This window comes from Anopheles cruzii, chromosome 3, assembly GCF_943734635.1.
Source record: "Anopheles cruzii chromosome 3, idAnoCruzAS_RS32_06, whole genome shotgun sequence".
Classification (NCBI taxonomy): domain Eukaryota; kingdom Metazoa; phylum Arthropoda; class Insecta; order Diptera; family Culicidae; genus Anopheles; species Anopheles cruzii.
In genome coordinates, this window is record NC_069145.1 from 75,147,430 (window position 1) to 75,167,122 (window position 19,693).

At 48.9% G+C, this 19,693-nt stretch overlaps 2 protein-coding genes across 2 annotated transcripts; one reads left to right on the plus strand and one right to left on the minus strand.

The window, feature by feature from the left end:
• The first annotated feature begins 253 nt into the window (after nt 1–253).
• On the plus strand, nt 254–9,561 carry LOC128270992 (ectopic P granules protein 5 homolog). Its single transcript, XM_053008422.1, has 16 exons — nt 254–283; nt 370–855; nt 898–1,232; nt 1,298–2,723; nt 2,789–3,117; nt 3,187–4,018; nt 4,082–4,659; nt 4,752–4,878; nt 4,949–5,755; nt 5,821–6,033; nt 6,099–6,254; nt 6,315–6,768; nt 6,829–7,561; nt 7,639–7,974; nt 8,048–8,488; nt 8,563–9,561. Exons 1-16 carry the CDS (start codon nt 254–256, stop codon nt 9,209–9,211), a joined length of 7,932 nt encoding a protein of 2,643 aa, XP_052864382.1. The 3' UTR covers nt 9,212–9,561.
• LOC128275025 (putative lipoyltransferase 2, mitochondrial) lies at nt 9,320–10,327 on the minus strand. The gene has a single exon (XM_053013398.1). It carries the CDS (start codon nt 10,325–10,327, stop codon nt 9,605–9,607), a length of 723 nt encoding a protein of 240 aa, XP_052869358.1. The 3' UTR covers nt 9,320–9,604.
• Nucleotides 10,328–19,693: the final 9,366 nt, after the last annotated feature.

The following is a 19,693-nucleotide window of genomic DNA, read 5'->3' on the forward strand; positions in this document are numbered from 1 at the left end:
AAACTGTACTGTACCGTATTGTGCTATTGTGTCGCAGTTCTTGTTTTTACACTGGAAGCTGGCACACTAGTTGCACACCTTGTTCTGAATGTTTTTCAAAACTGCGCATTAGAATGAACAGTTAATCCTGTATGAGCCAGTCTGATAACATATCCCTAATCAATCTGGATTATCATGAAAAGTTGCTTTTCTTTTGCCAGGTCCTTACAATTAGCAACGACATTGTTGTGTTTGGTTAAGATTTCAGTTCAACATGGCAACGATGGAGATGAAAGAGAAGAAGGTATGCTGTATTCAATGTGACAGAATGAAGGAACATCCTTTAACCTATATTTTTTTATGATAACCTTTGTTTTGTGATACCCAAAGCAGCACAGCAAACGATCAAAGAAAAAATATGATAAGGTGATTGATGAAAGTGCACCGCCTCCTGTCGCTGCACACTGTGATTTTGAAGAACCAACAACGATTGATAAGGAGGATAACGACAAGGAGGACACGAGCGTCCCCGACGAAGTCATCGACCCCATCGAAGAAGAATCAAAAGCGCCACAACAGGCAGTCGTTGAGGACCAAATGGAACATCAGAACGAACCTCAAATCAATGAATATGCCGAAAAAGAGGCTACGCCAACGGCTCCGCCTTTATCCTTTTCAGGCGGCGATGCGATCGAAGTTGCCAGAATTTATCCCACAATCCCTGTTGCCATCAGTACGCTCCGGCCACCACAATCGCACCAGCTCGCTCCGATCGACGCTAGACACATATATCCGGTGCTGCCGAATATTGAACGATCATCGCAGCAGCCTTTCGTTGCGCCTGAAGGAACAAAAATTTATCCAACGCTTCCCGATGTCCAGCATGACCTCCAAAGCCAATGGAACCTTGCACAGGAGGGCACAATGAGCGAACTGAGTCGAGAGCAGCTCAGTAAGATCTTTTCATCCAACGATACGAACGAACTGCTCGCACTCAAGACTCATTTTGAGACCTGTGAAGCTCCTGCGGCGGTTCGAAGGACAGCAAAGTACACCGGCCACCCGCTGTACGCTCTTCTAACTGATTACATGCAAAAGTGCATCCGAGAGGTGCAGGACCGCGAGACCTTACGTGTTTGCCGAAAGAAGCTCGAACGGTTGCAGGGTAAAGTTTGGCGGGAGACGTCGACTCGTTTCAGCGGGACGGCAACCTGTGCGGACGGAAAAATCGTTACTGCGTCCACCGTCGAAAAGTAGGTCTTTTCCGAAGGTTCTGATGATCGTTTTTCTAAGAATCTGTTCTCTTCTTCGTTCACAGAGTAGCAGAATTGGATCAATCTGTCCTCGAGGGCCAGAATCGCGTGAGCCGAGAAATTGAGGAGCGTATGTACGACCTGAACAAGGCTCAACTGGCGGCCGCTGCTCGGGCTGCCGAGATCGAGGATTATATTTGCGTTCAGTTGGCCGGCTATGACGCTAAGATATGCAAGAAGCCATACGACGCAGTGCAGTCTGGGTTGAGAGATATTTTCACAATTCTGTTGTACTTTCTGCGTGTGAACCGTGAAAAACCGGGCCACCGACAGCCACCGGGAACTCGCAGTAAGGACGAGAGGCGAAAGGAGCAAAACTTCAGTGATAGCGTACGAGGTTGGATGCGGGAATGTGCAGTGGTTCTTGTGTGGCTTGGGAACGTCCACGATCGGTTGAATGTATTGCTCCAGCTGCTGCACTGTGAAGCGGGGACACCTTCGTGGGGAAAGGAACTGATTTCCCCGTTAAGACCGGTTGCTTCTCACGGGCAGAAGGCTTCATCGAAATGGCTAGCAGATGGCGAACTGGGCCAAGTGTTGAAAATGCTCGAGCTCGGGTTGGCCTCCCATCCGCAACGTGAATCATTTCTTAAGGCTTCGGCTTCGGAGGACGTTGATGAGTTGCTGAAGAGCCTTGACAGCATGACGGTTACGGCAAAGGCGGTCACTCCGTGCGAAGATGACAGTGATAATCAACAGGTGGATTGGCTCGTGGTGGATAGCGATGGCGAAGATTGTACCGGTTCTGGTGAGGTGGCACCACTCAAGGAGGACGATATGATCGCATTTCTTGATCAGATGCCATTTGCGGACGTGTTCGAAACGCTCACCGCGATCGGTAGCGCGGAAGCCAGCTGCGTTACGATCACACTACATCACATGCTTCGCGCGATCACCGTCGCTCTGGAGATCGTTCGTGTGCTTGCGATCGGTGTCCGTACGTACGGTAATCAGCAGCGGTACGATAGTTTCATTCGTCGGCTCGGTCGTCTGATTGCTCACACGGTTCACTACGTGGCCGACTTGTTCAGTCTGTACCCAGGCCGCAGTAATCCGATCGATCCGGCGTGCCAAGAGTTCCAACGGCTCTTGAGACGAGCCGTTTGCTCTTTGGCATGTTTACGAGAGAACGCCGCCTGGCAGTATGTCCTGTCCCTTCCTTACCGGCTGTTGGCATTCACCGACACTTGGTGGCTGTACAGTGGAGTGCTTGCCGATGTCGAGGGTTGGAACGAACGGACGCTGCTTTCTGAGCTCGTGCCGAACGATGGTGAACGGCACATTCAGATGGACAAAGTTTACCGTCGGTTGCTTGAAAGATCACCGAAAGACGTTTTCTACGTCTGCCAGCTGATTGTCAGTTTGGTGGATGCTCGAGATATTAAAAGCGAAACGGGTATTTACTTCGTCGCTGTAAAAGACTTCTTTCAAGTGAGTGTTTCTGTGTCTTGCTTCTTTGCTTTGCCTAAAATTCACAATTTTTATCCTTATTTTAGATTTTGCTCCGCATCGATCACGAAGATCAGCCAGTGTTGCTCGAATACGAGCTCAATCAGTTGATGTTTCTTTTAAACAAACATCCGCTGCTATGCGAAGCCATGGTCGATGAGTTACAATGGTGCGTGGAACAGGACACTTTCGGGAACGACTTCCCAGGTGTGCGCGATTTACGAAAGCTCTTCCGCCAACTTCCGTTTTCTAATTACTCACCCACGGCGGCGTGCATCGACAAGTTGAGCCGGATTCTGCGCAGTTCCGGTCCCGCTTCGAGCTATTCGTTTATAGCACTAGAAATCCTGCAAAGTTTCCAGTACACAACCGTTGTGTAAGTATACGAAATCCGGTGGCCTGCATCATCGTTTGCATCTGCACACTTCTCGCTTCGCTCTTGCAGGAACGGTCAGCTCTGGATACCTTTGTCGGTTCAGTTGTACATACTAAACACCGTGATCGCAGCGCACCGTCAGCATATTCCTCTCGATCCTAATGCAACACCGGCAGCAACGGCCAACAAGCCATTCTTTGAGGCATACGATAAACTGTGCTGGGCCATCGTGGGCAAACTGAAGGTACACCGTCTAGACCAACCGCAAGAGTGCATGGTCCGCGTGATACACGAACCGGAAGTGGCACTCGGGGATGTGCCCGGCCTAGAGCAAGTGCCTGAGATACGGGAAGGCGTGGAAGAGCGACGACCACTTGCGATCTATGCTGCCTTACTTGCGACGACCGTCGGCCATTGGGTGCCAGTATTTTGCCATACGGGAGTGAAACTTCTCGCCGACCATCTGTGCGACCATAGTCGGAAATTGGCGATACGATGTCTGCAATTGATCGTCCCACTGTTTCTCGATTGTCCGCAGAGCTTAAGAGAGAATGAGTCATTTTTGACGCTCTTGAGTAAGGTTATTGGTAAACCACCCAAGGAAGCTCGTTGGTGGTCAACTAGCGGCGACGGAGAGGAGGCCCTCATTGAAGAGGACGCTACGCTGCGGGTGTATTGCTTAGCATCTCGTATGGTTTATCTGCAGCTGAGCGATCACAAAATGTACGGTTTATCGACACCTGCTCCATTGGTGGAGGTGTGGGTGCAGGTTCTGACTGCGTTGCCGGAGTGGAAAAAGTGTCCAAAGGTACTCCGGATGCTCGATGTGGTGGCCGATGTGGCGCACCACTACGAGCCGGCTTGGGATTCGCTCAGGAAACATCTACTTCCCCACTATTTGGTACGCTTTGTATTTCTGATGGAGATTGGAATTGTTGATGTATTTGTTTCCCTTTTCTCACAGGATTTGGTGGAAGTTAAGTCGCCGACAGCAAGTAAAAATCGGCTTTTCATGAGAAACAGTGATGAAGAGTCACTCTACAGCTTAAAGCCCGACCTGCTTGCCCTGTCCATGGTGAGCTTCGAGCTTGAAGCGGAACGTACCGAGCTGGAGCTGTGGCCAGGCTTGCTGCAAACCCTGGCTGCCGATCCGGCTGTTTCGATTGACGAAGCTCTAAAGCGGGTCATTGTGGAACCCGCTACAGACTATGCGCTCTCCGGTGGCAAGCTGGTCCTGTACAAAGTGGCACGGCAAATCATATCTTTCGACCACAAACATCCGCTGCAGGTTTATCTGTGGTTGCGCTTCTTTCGTATCTTCTACACAATGATTCCGGCCGCCGATGGTGACCTACCGGTCGTGCACGGGTCCACAGATCGGTTGCTGGCGTACGATAAGCAGCTTGAGGATAAGTTGAAGGCAGCTGCACAAGAACAACGAGATTACTACGCAAAACTTGTGCCAACTCCTGTCCTGCCGCGTAGCTGTGATAGCGAGCATGCAAAAGCAGCCCAAGCGCAGCTGTATCAGTTCCTGGCAGGGTAAGCACGCAGCAAAAAAGCAGGCGCGAGATCTGCCATTTGTGGAGGTCGTAACTAACTCACAAATAACTGTTTTTCAAATTTCGTAACAGATTTTATGAATCGTGCTTATTGTGGCTACAATCAGATATGTTGAACGGAATATCGCTCGGTACCCTCAGAACACTGCCAGAAAAATTCAACAAGCCAATGCTGCAGATCATCTTTAACAAATCCACGGTAATGATTGTCAGTCGATTGGGACATTCCAATCAATCATCAATCATCATCAACACCTTATTTTCCATAGAACTATCTGATCGAATTCAACGATGGACGCTCCGAAATGCATCGTTTTGATCGAATCCGCGTTTCCTGGGACACACTCTTGGGACGACATCTTAGCCGAGTAAATCAACAGGCTTCGGCCACCGAACCGGCTTCGACCGAGACACGTGATCCTGCCGCAATACTCGAATCGATCGCGAAGCGACTGAGTGAATACGATCTGCCCGTTCCGTTGACAGCGCTACGCTGTAAACTACCGTCGGTTCCTGTGTACGAACTGTCCGTCGATACCGACCCGCGCAGGGTGGTCTCCGGTATTGAGACGAGCATCGGTGTGTTGATTAAGTTCGCAACGAAACAGTATCGGCCGGCGTGGGACAACTTACGCAGCCTGCAGCAACAGTACCGGGAGCTGCTCCCGAAACGGTTCTCCGTCGAGAAGCAGGTCAAACGTAAGCTGACCGAGTGCAGTATGCTAACGAAGCGCTGCACTGGCCCCGTTACCGTGTCGATCGTGGTCAGTAAAACTATCGAGCGGAAAGAAATTGGCGAAAAGATCACGCAAAACCGTTCCAAGTTTGATGAGGCTCTGAAGGCTGCCATCCACACACCGGACCCCGTTTTGTTGGCGCTCCACCAAGCGAATGTACTGCTGATGCAGTTGGATCGGTGGTTCAGTGATTCGGGAGCACTGGGTGTCCATCTGTTACCAAAAGATCACTCCGTAAGAGCATTAATCGGTCGGTTCGTTCCCGTCATGATAGAGCACAGCAATTTACGTTGCCCGGCAACCGAGCAAGTTTTGAAAACGTCCTTTTCGCTGTTCATGGTAGGTTGCGTTGGGTTAGGTTAACCGTAATGGTCTGTGAGTGCATTTTCATGCTTCCGTTTCAGGCACGCGTTCCGTCGCTAGTGTACGATCCACTTCTTGCCAGCTTGCATACGGCACTGATTAGGTCAGACGTAACCATTCTCGACTTTTTGCCACACGTCAAAGCCGCCCAAATCCCCGGCAGTCACATGTTGCAGCTGTACTCGCGGTTGTTAAAACTGAACTATGGACGGCAACTTGAGAAGCGTGCCTTTATCACCGTTTTTGATGAACAGGTCTGAGCATAACTTTTAATTGTGTCCTGTGGGAATGTGTGTATCTTATACGCGTTACTTTGCAGTTTGATCTGTTGCAGTGGCTTAAGCAAAAAAGTATGTCAGGAAACGATCTCGATGGCATGATCGTCGAGACAGTAAAAGCTCTCTGCAGCACGGCCGACAGCTCGCCGACGACCCCGTGCAAAGATGTGCCAGATCTTTCCAAACAGTTCCATGACGTAAGTGGGATCGTTTGGCTCTTTCGTTACGAATTTCTGATTGTGCTTCTTACCCTTCAGACCTTGCAGCGCCATCTTCTTACGCTGGTTGACGATAATTTCCCCCAGCATTACGAGACAATACTGATGGAGCTGTTGAATGGCTGTGAGCAACGACAGCTGAGTCCGGAGATCCTGCTGGCCGTAAATAATGCGGTACGTGCCCAGTGGCGCGTGCCTCCGATAACCAACGCCATCAATAGCTCATCGGAAGTGCGTGCTCTTCTTTCACGCTTCACTGGGCGCCAGTACGAGGGCAGCGATCGGTTCAACATTTATCAGATGGTGACGAGTGCAATCCGAAGGTTGTCTCAATACTTCGTAACCCAGCGGACGCAGAACTGTCTGCACGGGCTTTACCCTCAGTATCGGGCGTACGTAATGCCGCTGGCCCTGACGTTTGCCACACTCGGTCAGGCATACATCGAAACGTTCATTCCATCGCAGATTTCCAGTATGCGGGAAGCGGAATCACGTAAGTCGTTGCGGAGAAAGGACAAGCAAAGGATCATGCTTAGCATTTTGCCCTTTTCAGACGTTAACACCGTGTGGGATACTCTGAGTAAACTATTTTCGGCGTGGCTTGAACCGTACGAAAAGACCAACTTTGCCAGCTGGATTCAACAGGTCGGACCAAACTCGCCACAGGAACTGCTGCTCCAGTGGAGCGATCTGTACGTTGCCGAAGCATCCCAGATGCTGGTTGCCTTCACGCACTGCGTCGAGTCACTGATCACAAAGCTCGACGACAGCGTACGGATACAGGAACGATACGACGGTGCGTCGAGTGTCCTTGCCCTCGTGTTCGATTGGTACGAGCGAAATTACGCTCATCGTTCGGTAGCGGACACGGTTCTGACGCCAGCCAACGTGCAACTGGTGACGTTGCCGTGGGAAAAGTTTCACCCGGGAGAGCTTACCCTCGGAAACTTTAATCGCATCCTCGATCGTTTCACACCGATCGCACATCAGTTTGCGGCTCAAGTCTTTATCCGCTGCCGGTGGGAGCGGTTGACCGATGATCTTCGGGTAGGTGACCTGCTTGGGGTTTGCGTAAAGCTTGCACACGAACCGACGGTCCAGGTGAACGGCCGCTCCGCCATGATGGGGACACTGGAAGCTCTATCTAAAATGCGCTGGGTAGGGTTCGACCCGTCCGAGCTTAAAGTGACCCTCGATTGGTTTGTGATGTCAACCAATGCTTCCATCATCCTGCGACTGGCATCGTCACCATCGCCGATCACGTCACTTGATGAGGCGATTCTGAAGTAAGGCACAACGACACACGATGGGAGGGTTCATTTTATCTCAACTAATGCTTTCTTCCCTTCCCGGTTTGCTCCAGCTTACTGTTGGTGGCTTCTGGGTTGCGTTTCAACGAACAAAATCCCACAACCGAACAAGGGAACGATCAGCAGATGCGTAAACGGGAAATGTTTATGCGTTGTGCCGTCCGTTTGCTGCTGACGTACGTCAAGCGGAACAAGAAGGCGCTAGTGGCGAATCCCAACGGCTCCGATCAGTTCTCTATGGCCGTCAAGGGGCTGGTGGAACTCGTTGCACATGCTACGGTAAACATTCGCCACGATCCCGGCGAGAACTCGGATGGCAGGAAAACAGTGACGCTACTCACCCAGTTGTTCGAGGAAATCAGAGTTTGTGCCTCTGAGCCGACGTTCGGGTAATTATTAATTATGTACGCGTTCCGAATGATCTCTTATTCTTTCGTTCTTCATCTTGATCTTTCGACTCAGTTACTTCACTCAAGCGGTACGTAACGTGCTGGAACAGGATTCACCCGGTTGTGGAAGGCTCGTCGAAAGCGTACTGCTTGGCTGCGCTCTGTACAGTAATCGTGCGCCTATCGAGATTATGTTAACTATAGAAGTGGCTCTTTTTAAGCACTTTCGGCTTAGCTATCAGCCATGCGATTACTGCTCTACCTCACTGGCCGGTAGCCAGTGTGGCGGTCATCGCGATTGTCGTTCACAATTTGGACAATGGTTGCCCGTTCTGCAGCTTATTGATCCGACCTCCGGTTGGTTGAAATCGCTTCAAGAGACTGAACGCATTTCGGCGGTTCCGCTATTGTTGCATGGCGTCGTGATGAGTCGCTTCGTTACTGCCCCGAACGACGCAGAAAGATTGCAAACGTTGGCGCAGCTGCAAACCCAGCTCGGAAGAATGAATGTCAGGTTGGTTAAACAAAAGAATCGGTTAACTAATCAGTGTATAATCTAACGGATTTTTCAATGTGTTCTCTCCGCAGCACTCAATACGAATCCCGCTTGTATCTCCTGTGGGGACTGATGGCGTATGGTGTAATGACTCTGCTTGCTACCACTCCCGACGCCGTGACGCTGTTGCAGGAGTTTGTACAGTACCTGAGCTCGGTCATCAGAGGGCCGTTCGGAACGGTAAACCGACTGGTACAGAGTGCCCTAAGTTTGTACAAAGGAACATCCGCCAGCCCGACACGACGTACCGTAGCACAGTTCCTAATCGTCTGCCTTGACTTCTGCCGGCAAGGCTACTACCCAACAGGGCGCAGTGCGAGTGAATCGCAACACGATGCTGTTGGTGATGATTTCGATATGCTTTCGGATGAAGCGAGCGATAGAATTGGCGAGGATAAGTCCCCGAAGGTAAGGGCGGTCACTTTCCTGGGTACCAAAATAATGGAAGTCCTGAACGATGCTAGTGGTGTGCCACCGAATCAGAAGGATCCCACCAAAGCTGCCTGGGGCAAGTATTTGGAGAGCATTCGGTCGCAGGAAGAAAGCAGCACCGCTTTCGCTCAAGTTGTTGAACAATCGATGGCTCCTCTTTGTGTCGAGATCCTCTCTATACTGGGCGGACAGGACACCGACATTCTGATGCACACGGCATTGGATGGTTGGAAAAAGCGAGGCTTATAATCGTGGACACCAGCTGTGGTCAACATTAAATGATTCTTATTCACAATACATTATAAGAAACAAATCCTTTTCGATGCAATCGAACCGCAATGTGAGATTATCGTGTCATTTTTCCTACATTATTCACACACGCCTTATTATTCTATCGATGAACCATTGCTTGACGATGAAAACTAGATGGGGAACGTTACCTAGCAACGCTCGCAATGATTTTATTCCAAAATGGGAGAGGAAACAAAACGATTGGCCAAATCAAGAGAAACGATCGTGTTATTAGAGCACAGAGCTGTTTTCAGCTAAAACGCCCTTATTTCTCGAATATTAAATAAAGCTACGGGAATCAAAAACAAACGCCGAACACATTGCATCAACATTACTAGAAAAGTTGAGAAATTATCCTGCCGATTCACACCGGCTTGGGTCGAGAAGCTCACGTTGCAGTGTTTCATCCATTTCCGTTAACTCACATTCGAATGTGTCGCTGAAGGAGCGCAAAAAGTCTGGCGTTACCGTGGCGATCGAAGGCCGTGTGCTACCAAGTTCCTGTGCCAGCGACGTGACGCTCTTTCCCGGCAACCCACACGGTACAATGTGCCGGAACCATCCGAGATCGTTGTCACAATTGAGGGCCAGTCCGTGCGAAGTGACATATCGACTAACGTGGATTCCGATGGCGCAAATCTTCCGATCTTCGATCCAAACGCCGGTATCCGGCGTCGTTCGTGCTCCTGGCAGCCCGTACCGTCGGCACAGTTCGATGATCGTCCGCTCCAGGTGACACACGTACCACCGAACACTCGGTTGAAAGTGGCGTAAGTTTAGCACCGGATATGCGACCAGCTGCCCTGGGCCATGAAACGTTATCAATCCGCCGCGGTTTGTGCGCACAAAGTCGGCCCCGAGAGCGAGTAGGCGTTGTTCCTCTTCAGTGCCGTAACCACCTGTCCGGATGCCGACGGTGTAGACGGGTTTGTGTTCGGTAAGGATAAGTATGTGGCCCGTCCTGGAGGCCGTTTCGTCGTTGCGCACACGATCTACGACGGCCGCTTGCAACCGGAGACCCTGCTGATAGCTAAGCTTTCCGGTGCGCAAAACGTGCACCAATCGCGAAGACATGTTCAGGTTTGTTTGGTGAGCCCTGTCCGGAAAGGGTTTCTAATCAGCTAGCACTGTACGCAGCTTCCGAGTTATCTGTACAACATTCTTCGTCAACAGGTAGAGGAAAACATTTAAAATTAAAAACATTACATCGCCGGCAAAACATCTCGATCCGCTTGACGTTTGTCTATTTGACTCCACTTCGCTTTTGTCACATACTGTAACCTGAGTTTGAATTAGCCAAGACACACTCCACTAAGCTGGACCGCTGAGAGCGAAGTATTTATTGTGAAATATTTCAAGAAATAGAGTATTTCAAAACGATTAGGGAAAAAAACAGAAAAGATTATTAATTTTGAGCTTTGAAATTATATAAAAAATAAGTAATTGAAAAACTATTTCTACTTCCTAGTATTTTACTTTATGTGCGTTATTTGGGTACCATTGCATGGTCGAATAAAAGTTGTAAATTGAAACAGACAAAGAAACACGACGCGATGACTATTTACAACTTTGTAAAGTCATAGGAAATTATCGAAATTTTTTAAAGTAAAATTATCGTTACTAACATATCAGTCGATTTTGATGTACTCATCATCAGGCTTTCCAGTACTTTGTCGGACAAACTTGTGTTCAGATTGACTAATAAATGGTTATGAGCATTTTGAGCGTCATAAAACGTAGTAATTACAATCACGATGCACTATCTCCGTTCCGATCTGCTTCGGGACGGGTTTAGTTTTGCAGCTGCTTCGCTGCGTGGTTGGTACAAGTATTCGGCCACCTTTTGACCACCTTTACGTTGCGGCCACTTTCTTCGAATCATTCCTATCTGCCTGTTACGATCGGGTGCGATCGGGAGAAGATTTAGTGATTATTTTCAGTTTCACCCTAAAGACGGTATCGTTCCTGGGCTGGACGACGGCAACCCGCATACTGACCGAGTGCTCCTTTCTTCGTCTCTATGCTATGGGCTGCGCCCTGTGGTCGTTCCTTGCACATGCAAGGAAATTGTCTACATGACGGTGGGCACCTACTGTGGCGCGCCACACACAGAGTCCCGAATGGATGCAAACGGGATGCAGGACACTGATTGAGCAGTTTTAGGAATAAAGTTACTCGCCCTAAGTTAATGAAACGATAAACAACAGGGAAAACAATCTTACGGAGAAGAATATCTTTGGATGCTGACCTAAAGGAGACCGTAGAGAAGAAGCAAGACACACTGGGGGTGACATCAATTTGGCCCCGTACGGTGCAGCAACCTTCCGGAACAGATGTTTTAATTTATGCGCCAACTTCAGCCTCCGGGAGTTCTGGGGCTCCCTGTTGTCCTGCAGGACGTGTTTTGGTCTCGTGCTGCGTTTGTTTGCTGGCCATCTTGGCGTGATCAATGGTCTTTTCGTCCTGTTGGTCCCCGTGGTTTGCGCCCGTGGTCCGTCCATCCATTCGAGGAAGTGTCCTTCCGTGTCCATTATCATTTCCATCTCTATGTCGTGCTGGTAAAGGTGTTTAAATGGCAATTTAGCAAAAATTGTGGCCAATTCTTGACCATACCTTTTTGTAATCACGCTGATGAAAGAAAATGGAACAAAACAGTGGAAATGAAGAAACGATCGGCCACGAGGCAATGAAGAGTTCGGTCCTTCGTCGTCTTAACTGCTTATGTTTTGTCGAAGGAGTGACTCGACCTGAATCGGCAGATGCGTTTGTTTCTAGGGCAATTTCGTTGGTGGTAATGATCTGTAACATTGTTCTTGGGACCGTCGTCAAGAGTGTAAACGACATTATCGAAGAACATGCACTGTGCACGTGTGCGGTAGAATTTGGTAGGTGCAGGGTGGCCATATTATTTAAGATGCATCGACAGACGTAGCCTTTCAACGTCCCAGCTGTTAAAGTTGCATAGAAACGCCATGAAGAGGAAGCACGTGGCTATAGTTTGCTTAGGTTAGGCAGACTGGGCACAACAAATACAATTGTGTCACGGAAAATGTAGGGATAGTGGACACCTTTTTCGACACATTTTGCTTGCTATTATATTTAAACACTAGTAACAACCAATGTCAATTATTTAAAGTAATCTTGCTCGATTCTCGGTCTGTTTTCCCGTTTTTGGTATACGATGAGAACGATCACAAAATCCAACACACTTTTCTTTAAATACATTTGTAGCCATTTGTCCGTTCTGTGCGTGCCAAGAATGTAGCTGATTATAGCCCATAAAAAGCGCACATAACTCCAACAGCCGACGGTGGCAATCTGGAACTTGGACGGACCACAAAGCCTTCGTCCTCCCGCAATGCGGGTGTTCGTTCGCTGCTCCGATGGATTCTCAGTGTTATCGATCCCTTCTTCGCCCGCACGTTACGGTCCATAAGTTATTGCGAGACGATCGCCTAGCTGTTGGGCGAAGTCGTTAAGGGAAACAAAGTCTGCGGCTGAATGGCTCTGTAATGATCGTATTTAGAAGCAACTTGGCTACGCAGCTTCTGTGAGGCAATCTTTTGGAGAAATGCTCCGCAGAGAAAAAAAGTATCTTTACTTTAAATCTAAACGCGTCAAGTACGGACAGACTCCGATATTATCGATTGATAAATTAAGACACATTTGCGTCTGCAGTTGCAGTCCTTCTTGGGATAATCTATTTTCTTCCCGCTTCAGTCCCTTTCGGCTGACCCGAAGAAATTACTGGGTGTCCCTTCTCGGGCCGGACATTTCGCATCAATTGGCTAGCCTGGTTAGGGACCCCCGTATGTTTCGCTAGAAAGTGAAGAATGGAAGAACATTACACAATACGTTGCCAATGCCCAACACAATCGAGGGTCCTTGAAGACGACCCTACCAGCTTGTCACTTTCGAGATGACAATATTTGGAAAGCAACACAGGGGTGTAATTAAGATTGATGCGCTTATAAGAAACTCCTTATTGGGATGATCGGACACCATTTTTCATTGACTTCACGGAACACCAACCAAGTAGCTACCAACGCACAGTGTTGGTGGTCACGATTAACTTTTATCCACAGAAAAGGTCTTTTGTACTCTTTTTGAACCACAAACACTTGGCAGAAAAAGGTTTGCATACTTTCTTACAAAAACAGAAGGTACCCTTCGACAGGATATTTATGATGTGGAAACATGCCTGATAGTGACCATTTATTTATCTTTCCAAATCATTCAGTGACCAAGAGCACATAAAAGACCAAGCGCTTTTATTGTGTTCGATAAGCAGTTTCAGAATTTTGACGAAGGACAAGGAGAATTTGATAGAACACATGCCTTGATTTATCATCTGCTGAAATTAGAAAACACTGTGCACTATTTTTAAGATTGGCAAATTTATCGATATTAATGACGGATCGAAGGACAAAAATTAATAGAAAGTTCCATTTGTGTTCTTTTACTTTAGAAACGAGCACCTGTGTGCATCTATCATTGGCAGTTAAGCCCACTGTTCGATCAAAGCAATCGCCGGACGATCGAACCAAGAAGCTACCCGTGTAAGCTTGAACCAGAAAGACAGACATAAAAGTGCCACACGACAAGTGGTGCGGACGAAAAAAGGTGAAAATTAATTTGTTTTTTGGGAGGGACGATACTAAGTTTTCGGTTTTACGACTCGTCAAAGCGGCCCCGGTCAACCCACGGCTGTGGTTGCGCCCGGGAACCCTCCGCGGAACCATCGCGGGGTGAGAAAAATGAGCCTCCAACAGATGCAAGTGGCAAAAGGCCAATCGACCGTCCGGGACCTTCTTCCGCGAAGCGCTTAGCCGATCAAACAAGGAAGCCGTAAGGCCGGTCCCCACTCGGTACACGACCTCAAGCCCTGGGCCGGTAACACCTTTTTTCGCTCCTCCGAAAAGGGCGCAGCGTTTGATCGCTTCAGGTGCATCAGGGCTTCTCGGAACCAATCGGGGTGCGGCAGGTCCATGGCTGCGGCAGGTTTGGCCAAACCATTCCGAAACTGGTGCAGGAATAAAGAAGTGAAATTTATGACACCCCGCGCGCGGACACGGCCCTTGGCGGTTCCGCGACAACACCAAGCCTGCTCTGATTAAAAGCGCCTCCTGCCTTCGGGTGCGCAGCATAAACACGATCGTGGTGAGTGTTTTATTGTCTTCACACCATGCGGCCCGGGCGCACTTTGTCCGGCGAAAGGCGTCCTGCGGGAACAAAATGGAGTGGCATCATTTGTTTTACGAGCTGCTAATAAGAATTGGGCGGAAAACGAGAAAATGTATTTATTGGAAACGGACACCTTTCCGACGTCGACCCGAAGTTTTCACCTGCACGCGACCCGAAGTGTTGCCGGGCCTGCCTGCTGTTCGGTGCTCCTTCTGCTTCCAGATCCTCAATTAAATGCAAACACATTTTCCTCCACAATTAGGCTCGTGCTGCGCATCGGCAAAACGATTGACGGTTTCGATCGTGTCCCATCTCCGGTACGAAACATCCTGGGCCAGGGCCCCTGGCAGGTTCCAGGGCTCTGCGCTAACAACCAGCAATTTGCTGCGTGCTCATCATGGCACAAATTCGATTACGCCCGTCAGCTCGAACGAGCGGGGCGCTTATCGTATGCTAAACATCACACCCGTGGCATCACAGATCGGACCCGGCTGGTGGCCTGTATTTGCATAGTAATGAGAAGGGAAGTTAGCTTCTTCATCGCGCGGGGACCCGTGACGGTGTGAAAAATGACTAAATTCTTATGTTTACAAGTCTATGATGCAAATTTAATGGGAGGAAACAAAGATTAGAATGACTTCAAATTGACCCCACGGAACAGTGAGTCAAATGAGTCCTTTTTAATGAAAGATTAATGTGTAAACGTGGCGCTTAACAATAAAACCATCCAATGATCGTTCTTTCAATTTTTCCATCTCCAAAATTCATAATCTGTTTGACATTCGAACCCCCCGGAAAAAAGGTCACCGTGGCTATCGGGGTAACGCAATCAGGGCCAGACGCTGGATTTCGGTGGAACGGAAATTGAATTTACATATCGGATGTAATAGAATTTTCCGCCAGCGTTCCGTGGGATGCCGGCCGAACGGGCGGGTACGGCGGATGGTTTGATTTATGCAACATTTACAACTTATTTAGCGGGGTCGTTTTTGCGCACTTCAAAGGGACCTGGGTCTCGGTCAAGTCAAATTGAGTTTCCCGAAAACGTCGCTCGCCCCAGAGTCGTGTGTCTTATCCGCCAGCGGCAGCAGCAGGAGCAACAGCAGCAACAGGGAATGGTGGCCGGATTCCCAGAACTACTGTCGCGTGAGCTGCGCGCCTCGACCGGGTGTCCTTGCTCTGTCCGTCCGTGGTAGTTAGCAAAGGGCCATCTTCGAGGAGGACCCGTTATAAAATGGTATTGCCCCAGCCTTTGCAGCCATGGCCCGGAATGCAACGCGTATCGCATTTGCGTTTACACGGATCGGAATGAAGCCAGGAAGATGCGGGCCATATCGGTTCACTTGGTTTCCCTAAAAAAAGGGGATTTATTGTGCTGCTCGACAGTAAACAATTGTAAACCCATTTACGGCACCCGAGGCTGGCCGATCGAGCTCGAGCCGGCATTTCACGGCAAACGTTCCGGATTCCGATTCGAGCGAATCAGACACGTTTGCCTGGTGCCTGGGTCCGTACTTAGAACTGGCGTACGACAGCCCAATAAAACACGAGTCCATCATAACTTCTACATTTTTAATAACACCACGGCCCGGTGTCCGGGGAAGAAAAAAGGATCCCCGGTTTATTTCGTGCCACGGTTGATGCCCGGTTCTAGCCCGGTCGGTAGGTTTGGACTCTAAAACGATAAAATTACCAGGATTACCGAGGACCCCGGTTTCGGTCCCGGCCTGATGTTCGTTGTAAAATTAATAAAAAGCACACCCATCACAAGGTGAAGGAGCACGGCCCCGTTAACGAGCCACCGAACACAAGGCTTACCCGCCGTAGTAGGTCCTTCGGGGCTTCGGGGCTGGCTTTCCAGTTATTTGGATTTCCAGTGGTTGTGGATGACTTCGGTGTTTAGGTTAGCTTCCGAGCGACCAAACAAGCGGCCAGTCAGTTTGGGAGTGAATTAAATTGCATCTTTCCGACCGACTATCCTTCTCGTAATGTCCTCCAATGTGCGTTCCAGTTCATCCTTTTTTTGTGTGCGAACGAAAGGGATCAGCGTCTAAATTTAAATGCGTCTATTGGCATCATAAAGCAGCGACCCGTAACCTGTGTTCCACTTCTGCGTTGGGTTTCGATGCTTTTTTATTTCAACTACTGGAAAGGTTTCTGTTTGTGGGCCTGTTTTGGGTCCAACAATCGTCCTTTGCATTAAACGAACCCTTTGCCATTCCAGTTCTGTCGAAGAGTCGAAGTTGGTAAAGCAAATTATAATCGATTGACGTAGAAAGGTCGCGGTCAATAGGTGCCCAATCCAACTGTGTGTTGATGTGCGTAGGTCAATTGTTTGCCGGATAAACATTTAGATACGCTATAACCGGTGACAAAAGTTACATTTACAAAACAGTGCCCCAAACCCGCAGGTCGAGGTCGGTTCTTCGAAGTGACAGAACCCGAATCCAGTGTTCGAATCAACGTCTTTAACATGAAGATAACCAAAGGGAAACAAAAGATGTCTGCCGTACGGTTACACGGAGATCACCTTCCGTGTAATTGTGTTGTGTCTATTTGTTAAAAAAACGCAAACAGCACAAAACTGTCGCCCGGTGGCGTCGTACGTCGTAAATTGGCAAGCGAAATTGATTTCTCGGAACGCCCATCGCACGTCACGGGATACGCACCCCGGGAGCACAGGTCTTTGGGCAGCGTCCTTTGCAAGCACGAGGATCACCTGCAGGATCTGGTTCCTAATGAGGTTGCCAGCAAGAGTTGAGCCTGCCCGAGCACCAGGAGGGCCACGATAAAAGTGTGGAAGCCAGAGCTGCTGCCAAACAATGCTGACCACCAGCTTTTTCGTAACGTGAGGTAAACCGAGTCCATCCGTCCGTCGGGCATCTTCCTCCCCCGCGGGGTCGACCACACAGGCGAAGGCGCACTGGACTGCAGAGTCTGTGGTGCTACCAGTGCTCTAGGACCAGGTTCCACGAATTTGTGGAACGAACGAATGCAGAACGGTCACTGTGCAGGGTCCGGGCCATACAGAGTTATCTGGTCCTCGATAGCAGTTCCGGATGCCCGGAGCGGTTTCAGCAGCGGGGTGTGCTGGCACGACCACCCCGATTCGGTTGATCGGCACCCCGGAGGCGGGCAGTGTTGGGTTGTTGTGCTTATCGAGGGTCCTGTGCGCTCGGACAACCTGTCAAAACAAAGGTGTCACGGTAGGTTATGCTGTTACGTGTCCCGGGACCAACTCGAAACCCTAGAAAGTAGTCTAAAAACAGCGCTGCTACGTATCTTCAAGCCGATATCCTTCGAACTGTAAGGTCTTGGGAAGACACGGTGCTGGAAAAGTATCGAAAAAATGCAACGACTGCCAACGATTGCTCATGTGGCCCAGTCTGGAGGTGAAACCGGGAAGGTCAGGACCACGAACGGTGTTTGGAATGATCAAACCAACGTTCGATGTGACCTTCAGCCACAACTGATGATCGCTCGGCAATGTGACATTGGACGCACATTAGGACACATTCATTGGTCACACTGAGACCAAGAGGGACCGGCGCGGGACAATTGGGTGACAACTCCGGGGGGAGCAACTCTGGAATGTAATTGGTAGTTGATAAAGATAACACTTCTGCTAAACGATACTTAACGTTCGACCGGAACCTGAAATGGGCACTTTGCAAGGGCGAGAGAGAGAGAGAGCGGGACAGAGAGCGAGTCCAGCTTGGTGAAGAATGGCTGAAAAACATTTTAATTTAATGTAGCCATAAAGTTAAGGCCTGGGCCGCACGCAGCCTCGATGGTTTTGTTTTCGTGTACGTGTAGCCTTGGTACGATTTCTCCCGCGGGAACAGGATCCCGGGGTCAGCGCGAGGTGCGAAGGACGTGTCCGAGGCGGCGTGCATGCATAAATTCCTGCCACAAACCTGACACTTACCGACGATGACGACGCCGCGCGTTGATTGCCGTTACCGTTTGTTTTATTTCCACCGTCAACACGTCCTCCTGTTTTTGGCCAACGTCCGCCCGTCCGCCCAGCGTCGATGGAGGTCTCTCTCGGTCTCTCTCGGTCACACCACTGGACCACCGGCGCGGACCGGATGGTAAAAGTCTTAATTTGTCTGGTCGGTCAGCATTTCGGCTCTTGATTCCGAGCAACCGCAGCTTATGGGTTGATGGGTGTCCGATGGTTTTGGTCTTAGTCGTGGTGGCCAACACCACGTTTCGAAGGGGTCACAATGGGTATCAGGTTGTTGCACCATTAAGCTGACGAAGTGTTCGCCGGCGGAGGCCGTTAAATAAATCGCCTTTGGTTCTATTTAGCGTTTCGGGGACGGTTTCTTCGGTTGTGTCGGGCGAAATGCTAATGCTAAGTTCTTCTCAATGTGAGTGTAAGATAGTGATGTTTCGTTCTTTTTTAAACTATTTCGATTTAGTTTTCTCCTTTGTTTTTGATTGAAGAATGTCTTTGATTCTTTAGAAGAATAAACTTTCGCCTCAATCAACGTCCTTTTTACTCGCGTCGCTAGGTTACTCAGTTACTAGGATACAATCCAAATATATGTCATGTCGACTAAGGTATGAAGTACATTGAAATGTCGCTAAAGGTGACAAACATTTCAGCCACGAAAACGAGCTATAATACCAAGGAAAAACTGAAATAAGTACTGTTTTGTTACAATTCCTACTTCATCCGTATTGTCATCCATATTCCCTCTTATTGAAGCCATATTGAAGTTACGCTATATTCCCTCGATTCATTGTATTTTCCACTCGCGTCGCTAGGTTACTAAGTCCTGTCGAAGTACTACGTGTCGATTGGGATGTGGAACTCATTGAATAAAGCCGCTGTAAGCTGTACACATTTCCGACTCGATGAAAAGTGAACATATTACTGTAGATAGTACTTAAATAAATACATTTTTCTAAGGTTTAGGTTTTACTGGCTAACTATTTTAATGATATGGAATACATATGAATACAAGTTGCGCTTGGCTGGGGAAATGCAATTTCTTAGAGTGCGCCTGTATTTGCCAAAGTTTTCAACGATGTTCTCCGTAATCTACCGTTTGTCAGTTGAAATTTAAATAGAAATGTAATTTAAAAATGGTAGCTAACGTTCAGTAAAAATCTTAAAGCATTTTATGCCTTCCGTCTATAAACTACGTCCCGTGTTGGTAGTTTGTCAGTAGTTTTGGTAATTGTAGCTAAGGCTAGCTATCTGCCGGGGATGCAATCGGTTTTAGTGTCCGCTATAGCTTCAGG